This window comes from Sphaeramia orbicularis, chromosome 21 (assembly GCF_902148855.1).
Source record: "Sphaeramia orbicularis chromosome 21, fSphaOr1.1, whole genome shotgun sequence".
Classification (NCBI taxonomy): Eukaryota; Metazoa; Chordata; class Actinopteri; order Kurtiformes; family Apogonidae; genus Sphaeramia; species Sphaeramia orbicularis.
The window spans coordinates 42,914,286-42,929,182 of record NC_043977.1 but is presented as its reverse complement, the minus strand read 5'-3'; the positions used below and the strand labels follow the sequence as shown (position 1 = coordinate 42,929,182).

Here is a 14,897-nt window from a genome sequence, read left to right as displayed (position 1 = left end):
GTATCAGATGTATTATGGCATAGTGTATAGATATGATTAGACGAGGAAGGTTATTATTGTTATTAATTATATAAGGAGAAGGGGTGGGAGTTTATAAGTTCTACTTCTTCTCACTCCTTTTCGAATATGTATTATATGTCTTATGTTTAAGTGTTTTGTTTATTTATTTTCTTCTGTTTGACATTCATGTTCGAAATAAATACATCAATCAATCAATGAATCAATCAATCAATTATTATTATTGTTATTAACTGTAAGAGCCAAAACATGATGGCTAATAGAAATTAATGTTTATAAATTATTTGTGTGAAGTTGCAAATTTCTGATTTTCTTTGTTGCTATTTAATGCACCATCACTGTGTATGTGCGTCTTTTGACCTCTCTGCTGTAAGAAAAAAGAGAGCTTACGGAGCTTATGACTATATAATTTTTTCTACTGTCTGACATGATGTAAATGAACCCTTTTTTGTTTTAATACATTTTTGGAACGGATTACAGTCTTGTCATTCGCGTCAGAATACAACTCATATGTGAAACGAACAGAAGATCAATACAATAATAATAAACGAAGTGCCTGACACAAAAACTTTATCAACAATTTTATGTAAACCATCTTCTGGAGGCAAATATCCCTGTGTTATCCCATGTGTTAGTAATATTTGAGGATAATAAAAGGGTTAACAATAAAGGATATTTAAATCATTTTAGTTCAGGGCTCACATACAGACCAATTTGATCTAAAGTGGGTTGGACCAGTAAAATACTATCAATAATCTATAAATGACAACTATAAATGATTCTATTTTTAGTGTAAAAAAAAAAAAGGAAAATTACATGAAAATGTAATATAAATCCTTTCACAAAGAATGTGAATAACCTAAAACTGTATTAAAGAAATGATATTTTGCTTTTTTAAAATGGAATTATTCATTTTAAAACATTTCCCTGGGGTCTACATAAACTGTAAATGCTCTGCTTGGGTCTGAATTCTTCATTAATTAATTAATTAATTTAATTAACTCCACAGGTCCATCTTCAACCCTATTTCTGAGTAATGACACCAGAAAGGTCATTTAGAGCACTGTCCCTTTAAATGCACATGAGCCTCTTCATACCCCACCCCCTCCAGGATGCTGACTGTGCTTTCTGTCCCGTTCAACCAACAACTGAACATTTTAGGTAATCAGCTCGAAGTTTGGACATATTTTCAGTTTGGACTACAACCGCTGCTGCTGATTAACAATTATGTCGTACTTGGAGAAATGTTCGTCCGAAGTCTTGACCTTACATGTGCAAATGTTGTGACGTAACTAGTTATAGACGTAACAAATTAAGAAGGAATTAAAACAGGTTGTAGAAATCCACTTGATTTTTGCCAAAATGAATATGATGATACCTTTGCAGCACCTGGAGGGTTCTAATTCAAACTGTATGAACTATTAGGGTCCAAATACACACATAAATATAGCAAAGACTAATAAAAGTGGGTTTAGCAAAATATGACCCCTTTAACAACCTCTTAAGAGATGTAAGTGTAATTTTAATAATATTCTGTCTGTTGCAAAATGCTTTGTGAATTTGTAGATGCACATGTGCAGATGATAAACTGAGGCAGAATATTGTTAAAAATGCACTTATTTTTCTTAAGACACTTCAGGTTGTTCATGTTATTCAGATTTTTAAGGAAACTTTGTAAATGTAAATATGTTCATAATGTAATGTTACTTTTTTCACTGTTATTATTTTACATTTCCGGTCCACTTCAGATCATAATGGGTTGAATGTGGCCATTGTGGCTCCTGTGGCCCCTGTCCTAGACCTCAAAGAAAAGGTTGGACGGTCACCCACTGCCTTGACCTACCGGCATTTTAAAAGCTGGTTTTGACAACATAACATCAGACAAACAACAGAGTCAACAGTTAACTAGAGTCAGACCTTTGACCCTGAAGACTGCAGTTACTAAACACAGAAAAGCACAGACATAGAAATATAGTGTGAAGGACATGTCCATGTTTGTCAAAGATACAGAAAACATTGCTTTTTACTGACTGGAACTTTGATGGATGGATTTAGAGAAACACAGATTGGACCAGGAAATAAACCCACATCCATTTTCCCATCAGTAAAGTATAAGTACATATCCTGCATTTTAATACATTTAAGATCCTCTGTCTGATCCTTTCTCAGATTCAGTGTCCCGCTATGAGATGTTGGATAAAATTTGCAAAATTAGATCTATGACAGATGGTATTCTGCATATTTGCTCCTTCTTTAAAATCCTAGAAGTACTGCTCAGCAAGAGAATAGCCATTCAAAATAAATAAAAAAAATACAAATACAAAATACAAAATGGTTCATTCTTACAATACATTATTACATATATAACGTATATATATATATATATATATATATATATATATATATATATATATATATATATATATGTGTATATATATATATATATATATATATATATATATATATATATATGTGTGTGTGTGTGTGTGTGTGTGGGGGGGGTATCTTTATATAAGCATTGACGATTAATAACTTATGAGGAAGGGCTAGGACTAAGTGTTTACTTTTTCTCACACTTTTTCCAATATATTAAGAAACTGCATTTGTTGTTGTCTGTTTGTGTTCTATTTTCTATTTTCTTTATTTACTTATTGATCAGTTGGATGAGTTGTGGACTTCTCCTTTGTCCTCTGCAGCTAACTAACAAAAACACGAGCATTAAACCTCTTGAAATGCCAACTCTGGATACTCTGGTAATAAATCATTACAGGCTTATACACCAAACATAATCCATTTTTTATTTTTTATTTTTTTTAAGATAAATGAAAGATAAAACAATTTTCAGTCTGGATTCACACCACTGAGGCTGCACTTGTTGATGCAATGAGAAAAATGACGATAAAAATTACACAGCATATTTAATACCGAAATGCATCAATACACAAAGTCACTATTGTGGTCAAGTGCTACAAATATGTTCAGGCAAAATCCATATTTGATGTAAGATGTGAGAAAGTTCCCATTCATTAGTGAAGCTCGTGTTTCACCTGCCAGGAAAATTTAGCGGATGTTACAAAAAAATCCATATTACTGTACTGTATGATATTCATTTATGCCTGACAGAACAGATGCACCTAATGACTTAGACAATGAAAAAAGTCTTATTTGTTTCAGTTCGTCAGTGTTGAGACAACACATTTATTTTTGATCAGATGTATTCGGTTAGTGCATCACTGATTTGCATGGATGCGCTAAAACATTTGCAATTTGTGTAAACGAATTAGGAATTCAAATCCACAGTGAACAGAGTCCAGAGTGCACATAGGTTTGCACGTGTTGTTGAAAATATTACCATTTGAGAATCGTGCCAGAGCAAATGAGGAAATAACTATGCAAATCAGGTTTCCCACAGCAGGTTGATTTAGGGTTTCTCTGGAGTGGGTCAAAGGGCCTTCTTGACTGCAAGTGATATACATTTATTTATTTATTTATTTATTTATTTGCACATCATAAAACAGTAAGAGAAAAATTAAAAAACACAACAGCATTCAAACAAGTAACATCATCATGCAGGAGAGGATAGAAGCCAAAAAAGGCTTATGTGAATACCCCCCTGGAATAAACAATACACAGGAAAAAAAAAAAAAAAGAGAAAAAAGAATTAAAAATACGATATAACTGAAATAATAAACTAAAGTAAAAACAATAAAAATGCAAATCAAATTACAAATCATCAAATACAAATCAAATGATATACAGCCTTAAATCAACAACTTCAACACAGACATGACGCTGGAGCATGACGCTGCACTCACCATCTCTCCTGTTCAGCTTGGCGTTGTACGCAGCGTAACTGACCGAGGACTGAGACGAGCTTTGAAAGGACGAGTGTGGCAACGTGGAAACCAGAGGACCATTACAGTTATCTGCAAACACAAAAAACAGCCAAGTTTTAAAGGTAAATATAAGACTCAAAAGGACATAAAATTCATTTGAGGGTTAAGAAGAGCTCCATCTAACTCAGGGGTCTCAAACATGCGGCCCAGGGGCCAAATGCGGCCCGCCAAAGGTTCCACTCCGGCCCATGGGATGAATTTGCAAAACGCAAAAATTCCACAATCAAGGCTTTCAAACTCATTTTAGTTCAGGTTCCACATACAGACCAATATGATCCCAAGTAAAATAATAGCGTAAAAACCTACAAAAAAATAATGTCTCCGTATTTTCTTCTTGCTTTGATGTGAGAAGAAGAATATTACATCATGCCTATAAATAATACAAACTTCAAATTTTTTTCTTTGTTCTAGTGCAAAAAATAACATTAAATTATGGAAATATTTACATTTACAAACTATCCTGTAAAAATACACTGTGAATAACCTGAACAAATATGAACAACCTGAAATGTCTAAAGAAAATTAAGCACAAGTTTAACAATTTTCTGCCTGTTGCTAAGTGTTTAGTGTCTTTGTAGATCCGATCCATAATGCACATGTATAAATGATAAGCTGAGGCATAATATTGTTAAACTTGCACTAAATTTTCTTATTTTTTAAATTTCAATTTCAATTTTTTCAGGTTATCCACATTTATTTTTTTGGATAGTTTATAGAAGTAAGTACTTTCATAATTCAGTTGGGTTTTTTTTGCACTAAAACAAAGAAAAAAATTTGGAGTTGTCATTATTTGTAGGTTATTATGTCTTATTTTACTGGTCCGGCCCACTGGAGATCAAATCAGGCTGAAAGTGGCCCCTGAAAGAAAATGAGTTTGAGACCCCTGATCTAACTTCTATAAAACGTCCAAATGTTGGATCACGTTCATTTTTCCATGCTAGAGACACAGATTGAATCCATTATTTCTGTTTACGTGAACTATTCATTCCACTCCATCGTGTAATTAAATATTTTTGCACTACCTCATACACTGCCCCGTTAACCTACTGTTTATTCTGTTATTTCCTTTGTACTTTGTCTGTACAATAATAATAACGGATTACATTTCTATAGCACTTTTATATTAACACACACTCAAAGCTCGTACATTGGATCCATTATTCATTCACTCACAGATGATGGAACCATGGCTGCCAGTCTGCGCCAACAGCCCCTCCGACCACCAAACATTCACACGCATTCATACACCAGCACTGGAGGCAAGGTGGGTGGGGCCAAGGACACAATGGCACATGACCAGGACAGAGCTGGATTCAAACCGACAACCCTCTGGTTATTGGTGACCTCCTGAGCCACGGCCACCCTGTATACTATGAACATCTACAGGGTGGGGAAGCAAAATTTACAATGAACATTTAGTTGTTTTTTCTCAGCAGGCACTACGTCAATTGTTTTGAAACCAAACATATATTGATGTCATAATCATACCTAACACTATTATCCATACCTTTTCAGAAACTTTTGCCCATATGAGTAATCAGGAAAGCAAACGTCGAAGAGTGTGTGATTTGCTGAATGCACTCGTCACACCAAAGGAGATTTCAAAAATAGTTGGAGTGTCCATAAAGACTGTTTATAATGGAAAGAAGAGAATGACTATGAGCAAAACTATTACGAGAAAGTCTGGAAGATACTATTCAAGAAGAATGGGAGAAGTTGTCACCCCAATATTTGAGGAACACTTGCGCAAGTTTCAGGAAGCGTGTGAAGGCAGTTATTGAGAAAGGAGGAGGACATATAGAATAAAAACATTTTCTATTATGTACATTTTCTTGTGGCAAATAAATTCTCATGACTTTCAATAAACTAATTGGTCATACACTGTCTTTCAATCCCTGCCTCAAAATATTGTAAATTTTGCTTCCCCACCCTGTACATAGTACATAGACCATCTGTATATTATCTTCACAGCACCTCCACATGTATGTTATTTCCAAAGTACTTTCACTGTGTATTATGTTCACAGCCCATCCACCTGTTTATGTGTCCACAGTACTGTCTTATCATGTACATACTGTAGATACTGTACATTCTGCACCTCTGGTTAAATGCTAGCTGCATTTCAATGCCTTGGACATATGTAATGACAAAGTTGAATCTATTCAAAACAAAACAAGATGCAAAGCAGTTTTCTATGTCAACACTATACAGCACAGGTGTCAAACATGAGGCCCGGGGGCCAAATCGGGCCCGCCAAAGGGTCCGATCTGGTCCGCGGGACCAATTTGTGAAAAACTGCAAAAATTACACTGAAGATATTAATAACTAGAAGCACTCGGAGAGCGCAGACCTCCGCCAAGGCTGATCAGTGGCCCCCCCCATGGGCCCCCCCACCCCCGATCACCACCAAAATTTAATCATTTCTTCCTTATCCCATTTCCAACAAACCCTGAAAGTTCATCCAAATCTGTCTGTAACTTTTTGAGTTATGTTGCACACTAACGGACAGACAAACAAACAAACAAACAAACAGACAGACAAACAAACAAACAAACAAACAGACAGACAAACAAACAAACCCTGGCAAAAACATAACCTCCTTGGCGGAGGTAATCAGTGGTGTCACAATCATTTTAATTCAGGTTCCACATACAGACATACAGACACATACAGTCCAATTAGATTGTAAGTGGGTCAGGCCAATAAAATATTATCATAATAACCTATAAATAATGACAACCCCAAATTTTCTCTTTGTTTTTTTGGTGTAAAAAAGTAAAATTACATGAAAATGTTTACATTACCAAAAAAAAAAAAAAAAAAGTGAATAACCTGAACATTCATTCATTCATTCATTTTCTGAACCCGCTTTATCCTCACTAGGGTCACGGGGGTCGCTTGGAGCCTATCCCAGCTACATAGGGGCGAAGGCGGGGTACACCCTGGACAAGTTGCCAGTTCATCGCAGGGCATAACCTGAACAAATATGAACAAACGGAAATGTCTTAAGAAAAGTTAATGCAATTTTACCAATATTCTGCCTGTTACTAAATATTTTGTGCGATTGTAATGCACGTGTGTAAATGATAAACTGATAAACCGAGGCAGAATATTGTTAAAATTGCACTTGTTTTTCTTCAGACAATTCAAATTGTTCATGCTATTCAGATTTTTAAGGAAACTTTGTAGATGTAAACCTGAGCGTAATATAATTTTACTTTTTTCACTGTTATTATTTTACTGTTCCGGCCCACTGGAGATCAAATCAGGCTGAATGTGGCCCCTGAACTAAAATGAGTTTGACACCCCTGCTATACAGTGTAAATGTGTGATATCAGCATATATGAAAGAATAAAAACTAAACAAAACAGTAGTTCAGTTCAGCTCAATTCAGATAACTTTATCCTTTCTCACATGTAAGACCAGTAAATGAAAGGAAACACTGACAGACACACAGGCCCATAATATCATCAAATCATTAAATAAAATGCAATAAATAAATTCTCTAAAAATAGTCAGTTTCATCTATTTTATCTCATTTCAATTGCAAATACACTTTTCAAGTCAAGTGCACTTGCAAGTGGAATTACTCTTAAAATAAAAGTAATTGTAAACCTGCAGGTGTATGCATCTGAAAAGCAATCACACTGAAGATTACAGCCAAGACTCATGTCAGACTTTAAATGTTTGTTGACTTAGAAAGGATTCAATCAAAAGGATTAAGTTTATTTGTTCTGTGAAACAGAAGTTATCACAATATTGACATTGTATCCACACTGTAGTTTGCAATAGCGCTTTTAATGTCACTGGGTTAGAATTCCATGATTATTTTCCATCATATCTTAAATAAAACAAGTGTTTTGAGCAGGCATGAGACGTCTGCATCTATTCCTTGCCTGTGTTTTCAGATGTAGGAAATCTATTAGACATGCACATTATGGCCGGTGTTTTCAGACAGGTAGGTGGGAGACATGTGTGATGGACAGCTGTAGCTGCCAATCACTGATCAGACTCAGACACGACCTGGACGAGACGCTACTGCTCAACTCCGACAGCTTGAAATGACATCAGGTTCATCTATCTTTACATTTAGTTTGTTGAACTGAAATGACAGAACTGCAGAAGGAAGATATGTATTTTCAACTTTTGGCATTTCCCCCCTGATTTCAGATCCTGCTGTATTAAGTGTGTGTGTGTGTGTGTGTGTGTAGAAATTTATATATATATATATATATATATATATATATATATATATTTATATTTATATTTATTTATTTGTTTATTTATTTATTTCGCTGAAATACAATTTGTCATGAAATTGACATCTTAGTCCAGTAAATCATTTCCAGTGACAAAGAGGCTGTCTGCACTTACAGATTCTGATGTTTTGGGTATAAAATGTCAACACTTCTTCATTTTATCCTGTTACATATTTCAGTCCGGCAACTTCAGTTTGAAATGTTTTATTACAGCAGCAGAATATATTTAGTGTTTGGCATCTAGACTCCGAGCCCATCAGTCCCTGCAGATACGTTTACATATAGGTGTTGGGGAGTGATGAATAAATATCTGCCCCCAGAGCCTTTAGGAGGGGGGAGGAGGGAGGAGGGAGGAGGGAGGAGGGAGGAGGGAGGAGGGAGGAGGGGGAGGGTCTTGAAGAAATGGCATTAGCGATGCAATGCAGCAGCAACACGGATGTGTCAGGGGGGCAGCTGGGGAATTCTTCCACTTCAAATCAACCGCCAAATTGGAGCGTGTGCTTGGGAGATGGCGTGCAGAGTGGGAGACGTGACGGCATCGGTGCAGCTCAAGTTGACCGGCTGAACTGACTCGCAAGCATCTCTTCCTTCGTGTGAAATCGGAATGATTGTGTTACGCCCAAAAATGTGTTTTATCAGGGTACGGTGACAAGTGACATAATAAGACAAAAATGTTGTAAATGCTAGAGCGAGACACAAACACCCTAAAAGGAATAAGATCATGGAAACTGTGGAAGATACGCTGCTGATTTTGTCTAGATATAGAAGATAATTATTTGTGGTTCAAGGTTTTTAAAAAATGCAGAACATTTCAAAAATCTACAGCTTTAACATTCGAAGCAATTATAATAATAAGATGTTGAGTAAAACTGTAACCACTGGAACATTGTAGGTAATAACGTAACCAAAATTAACCTGATGACAAAAGAAAAACATATATTCATAAAATTCGTATTGTGGCACTATACAAATGTGCTGTAAAAACAATAAATAATGAATAAATAATGTGAATTGGTTTAATAGTCTGCTTTAGACCAGCTCTATATGAAACGTCTCATGAGATAACTTCTGTTATGATTTGGCGCTATATAAATAAAATATGAAATTTGATTTCAATCAATCAAGCAAATTTTATTTATACAGCGCCAAATTGTAATAAAAGTTATCTCATGACACTTTACTTATAGACTTGGTTGAAACCAGACTCTTAAGCCAGTTCACAGAGACCAACAGAATCCTCCAGGAGTAAACACTTGGTGACAGTGGAGGGAAAACCGTCCTTTAACAGGCAGAAGCCTGGAGCAGACCCCGACTCTGGAGGATGGACGTCTGCTTTGACCAGTTGGAGTTAAAGAGAGAAAGAGATTTGATTGAAAGAATAATAACTATCATTTCATTTTAGCCATAAATTAATATATCACAACAAACTTAAAACATAATTAATTCCACATCTACCTTTCTCTGGAAATATTCTGACAGGTTTAGAGATGTGACTGAATAGTCTATTGGTTAAAACAATAATCATAGCATCTTCTTTTTTTAAGTCCATGAAGTCCATATTAGCTTATATTTCAATAAATGTATTTTTTAAAATTGTTTTTGTATCTTATTTTTGTCTTTTTATCCTTCGCTGTACAGTGTCCTTGGGTTTTGTGAAAGGCACTGACAAATAAAATGTATTATTATTATTATTATTATTATTATTATTATTATTATTATCACAATCTTATGTTGTATATTATGTGATCATTCACCAACAGTCTGAGGACTGGAATCGGGGGGTAGGATTGGATAAGCAGTGGCTTCTTCCTATTCCCTTTCAGACACAACAGTTGTTCCATTTTCTTTTTTTTTACCTCCGCCAAGGAGGTTATGTTTTTGTCGGTGTTGGTTTGTCTGTCTGTCTGTGTGCAAGATAACTCAAAAAGTTATGGATGAATTTGGATGAAAATTTCAGGAAATGCTGATACTGGCACAAGGAACAAATTATTAAATTTTGGTGGTGATCAGGGGTGGGGGGGCCAAAGGGGCCCACTGATCTGCCTTGGCAGAGGTCTGTGCTCTCCGAGTGCTTTACTAGTTTCTTTTTCTTTTTTTTTTTTAATTTTTGTCTTGTTTTGTTTTTTCCCCTGTTTTGTATTATGTTTGTGTCTGAAATAAACTTAACTAAATTATTCTTATTAATAATGATAATAACAGTAATGAATATTGTTATTATATAGTCGATTGTGTCAACCTTTACTGAAGTTATTTTTAACTGTATTTGTTTAAGTCTGTGTGAATATGTTCACTTCCTGGTTCCAGACAAATGGGTGTGTATGTGGTTCTGAAATATTTTGCTGAACAGGTGACATGAGACTGTGCTCTCATTCAAAAATTATACAATCACCCTGTGTTGTGATTTTTGGCAGACGTAGCCAGTCTGAATTGTTTTAATTTTTTTGCCTAAATGTGATTGGATGATTTTCTCCGGGTTGCCCGGTCACCTTGACTGAGACACAGACGCTCTCAGGACTCCAGAATGAACGTGAAGCAGACGATGAACCTGCTCCAGATGTAACAGGTAATGAACTTTTGTCCTGTTCAACCCATTACACGTCCGTTTAGTCTCCACCACCTCCATGTTTTACACAAGGACTTAAGTTTAAGTGAGTATGAGGCCAAATGCCACTATTCAGCTGCGTCGGTGATATACAACCCAACTGTAACAGCCCAGCGGTGGTCAAGTGGACAGGCTGCAGGTGTGATATGTGAGAAGTATTATAAGATGAATGAAGCAGTCAACGTTTGGTCTACAGGGTCACACTGTGAGTGGACTAACAACAACTCTGACTCAGAAAGAAAAATCAGTCTTGTAACTTCTAAGATATCTTTATTTGTCAGTTATTGAGACAAATCATAACTAGGGGTGTGTATTGGCCGGAATCTGGCGATACGATACAAATCACAATACTAGGATCACAATACAATATATCACGATACATCATGACACTGTTAAAAAGGCAATTTTTTGTTTGTTTCTTTTGTTCATTTTATTTCTTTTAATTATTTTTTTTTTTCAATTCTCTTTTTATTGTAAGAATTCCGTTTTTTTTTTTTTTTTCATACATTGAATAAACAAATACACAAACTATGCACATCCAGACAGTGAGTGTAAAAAAACAAAACAAAAAACATTTACAGCAGCTCATCATGGTCCTGGCATACAGGATCTCAAAGTAAAGAATCAATGTAGAAATAAAGATAAATAAAAACACAAAAACATATTTCCTTCAGAGGATTTTTGGGTTCATATTCATGCATTCATCTCAGCAAAATCAGATCTCAAAGGCTTTACATATCTCACCCATCCCACCCTGTTTCTTTTTTTTAAATGATTATTTCCTTGAAGAATTGAATTACACCAGAAATATGTACAAATACTAAACAGATTTTTATTTGATCACAACAGGATCTAATGCTACATCACACATTTTCCCTGTGTTAAAACTTAAATTATGTTTTACAGACATTATAGTTTAAGATCCTGTTGAAATGTTCTTATTCTGTTAGTTCATTACATTATAACATTATATTATATAACATTATAACATTATTTTTGTGCAATCCCAACAAAGGAACTAACATTATTTAATAAAAGAGTGTTAAATAATAATAAATAAGATATAAACAAAAAAGAAAAACAAAAATGAATCTCCACAATATCTGCATTTGAATAAATACCTAAAAATATCGATACAGTACTTTTTAATATCGATACAGTATTGTGAAATGAAATATTGTGATATATTGCAGAACCGATATTTTCTTACACCCCTAATCCTGACATGTACATTTATACCATGGTAAGACTTTGGGTAAATCAGACCAGCCTTTAGAACGGGTGGATAGAATTTAGTTTAGTTTATTTTGAATATGCAACAAAACTAAATAATCCAGCTAATCACACCCATATATTTTGGCTTTGCCCTAAGTTAAGTGTGTTTTGGAGGGAGGTTCTCAACGCCCTGAAGGAGGTTTTTAAAATGAACATCCCACAAAACGTCACAGTGGCAGTACCGGGAGTTAGGGCTGCTCGATTATAGAAAAAAAATAATCACGATTATTTTAGCAATAATTGAAATCACGTTTATTAAAAACGATTATTTGTTAACCTTAAAGTTGTTTATTTTTTTCTTGCAAAACAATGTAAGATATACTCTTTAAATATAAATAAAGCTTTTAACCATTAAAACAAAGTATGTTCACTTTTGTACGAAACAAAAAAATCTTTGAATGCAAATAAGTATACTGTAAATTCAAGTATGTTTCCTTTTGTAAACAAATAGTGCACTGGAATTAAACTGCTCTAGACTTGCCATAGAACTGGAGCAATAAAAAAAACTCACGTAAAGTGCAAATTATAAATTCAAGTATGTTCAGTGTAGTATGAAACATAGTAAATTCAGTGGCGTGCCGTGAGGTTTCAGTTAGGTTAACACGGGAGTTGCAGCGTAAAGAGATTCGGAGACTGAAGATTGCATTGCGGACGAAGTTGTAGACGGAGTTTTTTTTATGTGTTTTAGTTTTTCATAAGATTATGATGAAGGTCACGGTGGTTAAACTTTAGATGGTTAAAAAGGTTTGTTGTGTTACCGGTCGGTGCGGACACAACTACGAAACACTTTTTGCACGTAATGGGTTTTTGCTCTTCATCAAACCCAAAGTGATTCCATACAATTGAATTTGACTTGCCGTTTTTGTTTACCAAGCACTTCTGCTGCGATTCTCCTGCTATTTTTCCAGACCGCTAGGTCCAACTTTCCTCTTGGGGTGGACTCATGGTAGCTCATGGTAGCTTGCGTGCGCGTGAATTAAACAACTCAAAAGTAATAATCGTTTTTTTCTCGATTACATAATTTTTGTAATCGTTGCGTGTAATAATTGAAATCGGAATTGAATTTCGATTAATTGCACAGCCCTACCGGGAGTAATACCTGAAGGTCTGGATAGAAAGGCAGATAAATACCTTTTGAATATATTATTCACCACTGCCTTAAAGTCTATAACCATCAGTTGGTTGAAACCAGAACCTCCCTCATATAATACATGGATTCAAAAAGTTTGGATATTAACCAGATGGAGCAGATCACATACTTGCTCAGGCTTCCGAAAACCATATTTACTAAAAGATGGGAACCTATGTTACCATTGTGGCTGCAATAATATTTGTTGGAGATGCAAAACTCCATGTTGTTAATCAAGGTGTTGTCGCTCTGCTTCTGATGAAGATTTATATGTACAGCCTTATTTTTGGAAGTGGACATTGTCTGTTTGGTATAATTGTTATTGTTTTCCTTAATTTCCATTGTGTGTTGCCTGTGGAGGTTTGTGAGAATACATTTGCAGCTGTGAAGGGGGAAAGAAACTAATTGAACTGTACTTGAATGTATACATTGTATTGTACTGAAAAAAAGAAAATCTAATAAAAACTAAGCAAAAAAAAAACAAAAAAAGAAAAATCCTTCTTAGTCCTTATAAATGAAACAGATTATAAGAAAACAAAACAAACAAAAACAAAAAACCTATACATATACATGAAAACAAAGTATGACTTCATTTGCGTAAAGGATAATTGGGAAAGAGAACGTCCTATATGCTGTGTCCTGGTATTTTTTACTCATGTAATGCATCAGACAACTGCAGACACTGGGGTTTGCATGATAAAAGGTGAAACACTAATGTTGAATTTGTTGATTCAGAAAACCAAAACTGTTTCCTTTCTTATAGTTTTATAATCGCTTCTTCTTTTTTTTATACTTTATTTTTGACAGATTTAAAATTTTTTAACAAACAGAAAATAAAATGAAAATGCAAAGACGTAAGAAGCAACAGATGTCAACAAGCACAGACAGGGCAATATCAAAACTTAAAGTACAACGGTAAAGAAATGGGTCAATAGTCGCTTTTCCATTGGACATCTGCGCAAAACTTTACCAATATTTACTAAATGTTGAAAAAACAAAAGTGTGTAATGTCGGTTTTTGCATTAAATCACAAATGTGATGATTGGTTTATTTATTATCGGGAGATGACACGAGAAGTCATTCCATAAACATGGCGATGAACGTAAACATGGTGTTGATTTACAGATATATTCATTATTATTATTATTATTATTATTATTATTATTATTATTATTATTATATATTACCCCTCTATCTTGTACTACATCAAAAAATGATTGGGTTTCCTGGTGTGTCCACACATACCGCAACATGTTTCTTCTTCTTCTTTGCTCATTGCAACGTACGTCAGCATCCATTTTTTTAACTCACCTGACTCTAGTTGCAAAAAAAGGTCTTTCCATTGCAGTTTTGCATGATATACCTTTTGTGCTACGCTTCAAAAACCTCCTCTTGCCAGCGCAAAAATTTTTAATCGAAAAATGAGACTTTTGGCGAAATTGTCATTTTTCCATTAGGTACATTTTAATGCACAAGTTATGTTTGCGCAATTTCAGGGTCAATGGAAAAGCGACGAATGAGTCACAATATTATCCCACCATGATAAGAGGGTTGAGCTAGCTAAGGTATTGTCCTGTTTCAGTCCATGTCAGATCATTCAGATATATTCTCATGTTGCATCAGATCATGTCCACATGTGCGAAATGGTTCCTCTGTGACATTACTTTGTATTCATTAAGGAGCTCCATGTATTTAAGGACTACAAACAGAAAGTTAAG

At 34.8% G+C, this 14,897-nt stretch overlaps 1 protein-coding gene across 1 annotated transcript in view; it reads right to left on the bottom strand.

Annotated features, from left to right (window-relative positions):
- LOC115412764 (contactin-associated protein-like 5) overlaps window positions 1-14,897 on the bottom strand; it is a 308,387-nt gene that overhangs the window by 197,751 nt on the left and 95,739 nt on the right. Inside the window, exon 2 of the mRNA XM_030125412.1 lies at window positions 3,834-3,944. Coding sequence (XP_029981272.1) covers window positions 3,834-3,944 — 111 coding nt within the window. The remainder of the gene's footprint in view (window positions 1-3,833; window positions 3,945-14,897) is intronic.